The sequence below is a fragment of the Amblyraja radiata genome, chromosome 35 (assembly GCF_010909765.2).
Source record: "Amblyraja radiata isolate CabotCenter1 chromosome 35, sAmbRad1.1.pri, whole genome shotgun sequence".
In the NCBI taxonomy this organism is placed as follows: domain Eukaryota; kingdom Metazoa; phylum Chordata; class Chondrichthyes; order Rajiformes; family Rajidae; genus Amblyraja; species Amblyraja radiata.
The window spans coordinates 6345465-6352188 of NC_045990.1; the positions used below are offsets into that span (position 1 = coordinate 6345465).

Here is a 6724-nt window from a genome sequence, read left to right on the forward strand (position 1 = left end):
GAACAGAAACAGGGCTTTTAGTCCAACACATCCATACCAACCAAGTAACCTAACCAAGCAAGCCCTACTTGCCAGTGCATAGCACATATCCTCCAAGCCTTTCCCATTGTATGCGTACCCCAAGTATCGTTTATATGTCATAATTGTGCTCACTCTACCACTTCTTCTGGCAGCTTGTTTCATGTGCAAACCACCCTCTGCAAGAAAAAGTTGCCTCTCAGGTAGCTTCTCCTTTATTTCTCTCACCTTAAACCCATGCCTTCCAAATTTCACAGTAAGTTATTAATGAGTTTCCAAAGATTAATCTGAAGAAGGGTCTCGACCCGAAATGTCGCCTATTTCCTTCGCTCCATAGATGCTGCCTCACCCGTTGAGTTTCTCCAGCATTTTTGTCTACCTTCGATACATAGAAACATAGAAAATAGGTGCAGGAGGAGGCCAGCACCGCCATTCATTATGATCATGGGTGATCGTCCCCTATCAATAACCCGTGCCTGCCTTCTCCCCATATCCCTTGACTCCACTAGCCCCTAGAGCTCTATCTAACTCTCTCTTAAATCCATCCAGTGACTTGGCCTCCACTGCCCTCTGTGGCAGGAAATTCCATAAATTCACAACTCTCTGGGTGAAAAAGTTTTTTCTCACCTCAGTCTTAAATGACCTCCCCTTTATTCTAAGACTGTGGCCCCTGGTTCTGGACTCACCCAACATTAGGAACATTTTTTCTGCATCTAGCTTGTCCAGTCCTTTTATAGTTTCATATGTTTCTATAAGAACCCCCTCATCCTTCTAAACTCCAGTGAATACAAGCCTAGTCTTTTTAATCTTTCCTCATATGACAGTCCCGCCATCCCAGGGATCAATCTTGTGAAATTACGCGGCCCTGCCTCAATCACAAGGATGTCCTTCCTCAAATTAGGAGACCAAAACTGTACACCATACTCCAGATGTGGTCTTACCAGAGCCCTATACAACTGCAGAAGAAACTCTTTACTCCGATACTGAAATCCTCTTGTTATGAATTGTTATGATAAATTAGCACATTTCTTTTCTAAATTACAAATTTAATTATTTGCACCAAATTCCAGTCAAATGCTAAGAATAAAAAACCTTAATTGTATGCAAACCTTGGAGGCATCCTGGGTTAATTTTGCATCAAAAAATGTAATTGAATTATGCAGTATGAACAACACACATTCATTGTAAGATTTCAGGATAAATACCCATTCTTGCCCTGTGGAAGAGTATATATCTGCCAGAGCCAGCTTTCTGGGAACTGAGACCTGACTGTTATATCCTCATAGTTAGTGTAATCTTCATCAGTACCTAAGGGAAGAGTAAATGCATTTAAATCTTATTTAACCGTGGAGACACAGAGAGACAGAGAGAGAGAGAGAGAGAGAGAGAGAGAGAGAGAGAGAGAGAGAGAGAGAGAGAGAGAGAGAGAGAGAGAGAGAGAGAGACAGAGAGAGAGAGAGACAGAGAGAGAGAGATAGAGAGACAGAGAGATTAGGAAGAGACTCTAGCTCTCTCACGCTCAGCTGCTCTCTCTCCATCCCTTCTCATCCCTCTCTCTCCCATCTCTCTCCTCTCTCGCCTCTCTCCTCTCTCCCTGCTCTCTCTCTCTCCTCGTCTCTCTCTCTCTCTCTCTCTCTCTCTCTCTCTCTCTCTCTCTCTCTCTTCTCCTCTCTCTCCCTCTCTCTTCTCCTCTCTCCCCTCTCTCCTCTCTTCTCTGACTCTCTCTCTCTCTCTCTCTCTCCTCTCTCTCTCTCTCTCTCTCTCTCTCTCTCTTTCTCTCTCTCTCTCTCCTCTCCCTCTCTTTCTCTCGCCTCTCCGCCCTTCTCCTCTCTCGTCTGCGCTCTCCTTCTCTCTCTCTCTCTCTTCCTGCTCTCCTTCTCTCTCTCTCTCTCTCTCTCCTCTCTCTCTCTCTGCTCTCTCCCTCGCTCTCTCTCTTCCAAATCTCTACTCTCCCTCCTCTCTCCCTGCCAACTCTCTCTCTCCTCCCCATCTCTCTCTCAGCCTACTCCATACCCCGCCGGACTAGATAACAGGTCCACCCCGCTCTGCTAGTCTCGACGCCTCCTGGCAAACTATAGAGACGACAACCATACAGAGAAGAGAGACGAGAGACACACACACACACACACACACACACACACACCATTTTACTCTCTAAAAAGCTTCTATTCCAACTGGGATTTAACCTTGAAAGAAAAGAATTCAATACTTACTTCGACCTAAAGTCGTCTGGCTTTTTTGAAGCTGTTCCATATATTCTGTGTATGTTTCACAACAGTGCTTGAAGGCATTGCGGCAGTCATTTCCCTTAGTTATTCTTCTGGCCCTATTACTACAGCTGAGAAGCATGAGGTTTAATGTAAATCCAGCGTTACAACAGCGTTGTAGTAGTGTAGTTTTGAACTTCTGCACTGAAATAAAAAGCAAAGTTTTAAAAACTCATACAGATAAATAATTAGTTTGGTCATGTCACATAGAAACAAGCCTCTCAGTCCACTGTCTCATCCATTCACACTAGTCCCCTGTAATCCTTCTTTGTCAATCACTCCCTACACAAGAGGTGCAACTTTACAGAGACCAAATAACCCACAAACGCACACATCTTTGGGATGTGGGAGGGAACTGGAGCATCCGGAGGAAACCCACGTGGCCACAGGGACAACGTGCAAACTCCTCATAGACAGCACCCAAGGTCAGGATCAAACCCGGGTATCTGGTGAAATGAGGCTGCAGTTCTGCCAGCTATGCCATTGTGACACCCAAAACTAAAAGGAAGACTGAGCAAGGAATCTTAAGAAATCAAGGCATCTTACAACCAATAAACTACTCCTGAGGCATGAAATGCATCAGACGTTTAGCACACACTAGGTGGGTATATGGAACGTGCTGCCAGAGAAGGTCGCTGAAGCATACATGAGCATTTTTTTTTTAATATATTTTTTTATTAAAGGTAATCAATTACAATGCTTCAAACAACTTTATATCAAATTAATTCAATTTGCATTAAGTAAAACACTAGTAATACTTATCTACTGTTTTTTTAGAAATAATGATAGAGAAAGAATAGAGAAAGAATAAATCATTAAGAGAGTGATTAAATAATAATTTGATTATATATAAGAAAGAAAAGAGAAACGAAAAAAAAAAAAGAAAAAAAAAAAAAAAAAAAAAAAAAAAAAAACATTTTTAGTAACCACAATATGTATTATTAATAACACTACTACAAGTGATAGTATCAATAAAGACATATATGTAATTCCAATATAAAAATGAATTATTCTCACCAAATCCCGCAGGGTGCACGTCGAGCTGTGTTGCCAAGAACAGCTACTTCTCTAAATACTGTATATATGGAGACCATATCTGTTCAAAAGAATTATACTTGTCCAATAGGACAAATCTAATTCTTTCCAGATGTAACGTCTCCATCATCTCTGTTGCCCACATTTTGGTTGTGGGGGATAATGTTCCCTTCCAAAATTTCAATATGATTTTTTTTCCAATTATTAAACAGTAATCAAAGAAATTTCTTTGATTTACTGTAAGTGATAGATGTAAATCCGGAATTCCAAATATTATTAGCTTTGGGTTAGGGTCCAATTTAACTTTGATGACTTCAGAAATAACTTTAAAGATTTCTGTCCAGTAATAATTCAATTTAGGACATGTAACGAAACTATGTATTAAATTTGCCTCTGCTTTCTTGCACTTATCACAAATAGCGGAGAGATTCGGAAAAATACTATTTAATTTAGTTTTCGAATAATGTAACCTATATAATACTTTAAATTGTATCAGTATATGTCTGGCGTTTAATGAACACCGGTGTATTCGTTGTAGACTTTCTTCCCAGTTTTCTTTTGTTATAGCCAATCCCATTTCATTTTCCCATGCTTGACGATATACTTCCGTTATTGGATTCTCCTTATCCAAAATGATGTTATATATATAGGCTATTAATTTTTCTGTATTTGGATATAAATTAAACAGTTCATCTAACAATCCTGCTTCTTTATTTTTATAATCTTGTGTATTGGATTTAATATAATCTCTAATTTGTAAATACCTAAACAAATGTTGTGGAGACAATCCATAAATATCTTGTAACTCCTGGAATAAAAGAAATTTTCCTTTTCTATACAGATGTTCTATCCTTGTAATTCCTAAATCATCCCATTGTTTAAACCCCCCATCTAATATAGCAGGTTTAAACGATGGATTATTCATAATTGGTAATCTAAATGAGAGATTATCCAAGTGTAGAGTCTTAACTATTTGTTTCCAAATACGTCTATTATTATATATTATTAGGTTGTCTTTATAATATTTTTTTTGTACTTCCGTTGGTGCAAAAATTATCGAACCTACATTAAAAGGTAGACAGTCCTCCTTTTCTATATTTAACCATGTCGGTTCATGATCCATATTTACCCACCAGAAATTCATATTCTTAATCTGAACAGCCCAAAAATAATATAAAAAGTTTGGAAGTGCTAATCCTCCATTTATCTTAGCTTTGCATAGATGTTTTTTATTTATTCTGTGATTTTTATAATCCCAAATAAAGCTATTGACAATATTATCAATTTTTTTAAAAAAAGATTTCGGAAGAAAAAAAGGAATAGCCTGAAACAAATATAACAACTGCGGTAGAAATACCATCTTTATGGCACTTATTCTACCAATCATGGATATAGGCAGTGTTTTCCAATATAAAATATTTTTTCTAAGTTTATCTAATAGTTGAGGATAGTTGGATTTTATTAATGAGTTATGAGTTTTAGTTACGTTAATCCCTAAATATTTAAGTTTGTCTGTAACTACTTTTAATGGGTATTGTTGTAATGTATTAAGATTTATTCCTGTTATTGGCATAATCTCGCTTTTATCCCAATTAATCCTATACCCAGAAAATGCACCAAACTTAGTTATAATGTTTAGCAGGTTGGGAATACTAATTTCCGGTTTTGTAATATAAATCAAAACATCATCTGCATATAAAGAAATTTTATTAATTGTTGTATCAGTATTATAGCCATATATTTCAGGTTCAGATCTAATTTTTTCCGCCAATGGTTCTATCACCAATGCGAACAATAAGGGTGATAACGGACATCCCTGTCTGCATCCCCTAGAGAGTTTGAATTTGGCTGACAAAATTTGGTTAGTCAAAATTCTTGCCATAGGATTCGAGTATAAAATTCTTACCCATTTACAAAATCTATCCCCCAATTGAAACTTTTCCATTATATTAAATAAATACATCCATTCCACCTGATCAAACGCTTTTTCTGCATCTAGTGATATAACCGCTAGTTCCGTATCTCGTATTCTTTTTGAATATATAATATTAAACAAACGTCTGAGATTATGGGATGAGTAACGTTTTGGGATAAAACCTGTTTGATCATAATGTATTAATTTAGAGATCACTAAACTTAATCTCCTAGATAAGACCTTAGTTAATATTTTTTGGTCTGTATTTAAAAGGGCAATCGCTCTATATGATCCAGGATCTTCCAAATCCTTATCTACTTTAGGGATGAGTGTAATTGTGGATTCATTTAAAGATTCTGGTAATTTTCCTTGGTCATATGCATATCTATACATTATTTGTAATCTTGGGGAAATCAGATCTTGAAATTTTTTATAAAATTCTGCACTCAGGCCATCTGGGCCCGCTGCTTTTCCGTTCTTAAGCGAACTAATTGATTCTATAATATCTTTTACTGTTATTTCAGCATTTAACAATTCTCTACCTTCCTGATCTAAGCTATTGATTTGACATTCTTGTAAAAATATTTCCATACTATCTGTTTGTCCTGTTAGTTTTGACGAATAAAGATTTTTATAATATTGTAAAAATCTATCATTAATATCTTTTGGAGTAATTAATATATTTCCATACTCAGATCTAATTCCGTGTATCATCTTCTCATCTTCTAATTTTCTAAGCTGTCGTGCTAGTAATTTTTGTGGCTTATCTCCAAATTCAAAATACACTTGCTTAGTTTGTTGAAAAAGTTTAATCACTTGATTAGAATATATTTTATTTAATCTATATTTTACTGATGCAATTTTATTACTTAACTCTTTGGAAGGCTGTTTTATATTTTCATTATCTAGACGTTTTATCTCATTTTCTAAATTTTGTTCTATTTTTCGATTTTCTTTATTGAGATGTGCTTGTGCGGATATTATTGCGCCACGCATGAATGCCTTAAATGTGTCCCAAAATAGTGATGGAGAAGTTTCAGGATTATCATTAGTTTCAAAAAATAATTTAATCTGATCCATCACATATTTACAACAGTCATTGTCCTTTAATATCTGAGGGTTAAATCTCCAGGTAGTAGTTTTATTAGATATATCTTTTAATTTTATCTTAAATGTTAATGGCGCATGATCCGAGATGATAATATTATGATATTTTGCATCATACGTAAAAGGAAGTAATTTAGAATCTATTAAAAAATAATCTATCCTCGAATAGGATAGCATTTTAAAAGATACTTGCACAGGTACATAGATGGAAAGGTTCAGATGAATATGGGCCAAACGCAGACAAATGGGGCCAACTTAGTGGCCGCATCTTGGCTGGCATGGATGGGTTGGGCCGTGGGGCCTGTTTCAATGGTGTATTACTCTATGAGTCGAAATGGTCATTATTATTTTTAAATCAATTTCTGTAAGGTCACATTTTGAA

At 36.3% G+C, this 6724-nt stretch overlaps 1 protein-coding gene across 2 annotated transcripts in view; it reads right to left on the reverse strand.

Moving 5' to 3' along the window:
- The window catches only part of LOC116966058 (complement C3-like), a 209170-nt gene that overhangs the window by 45739 nt on the left and 156707 nt on the right, over positions 1-6724 (reverse strand). The window contains exon 18 of one of the 2 annotated variants that reach the window (XM_033012202.1): positions 1224-1326. The exons of the other annotated variant lie outside the window; for it this stretch is intronic. Coding sequence (XP_032868093.1) covers positions 1224-1326 — 103 coding nt within the window. The remainder of the gene's footprint in view (positions 1-1223; positions 1327-6724) is intronic. 2 annotated transcript variants of the gene reach the window in all.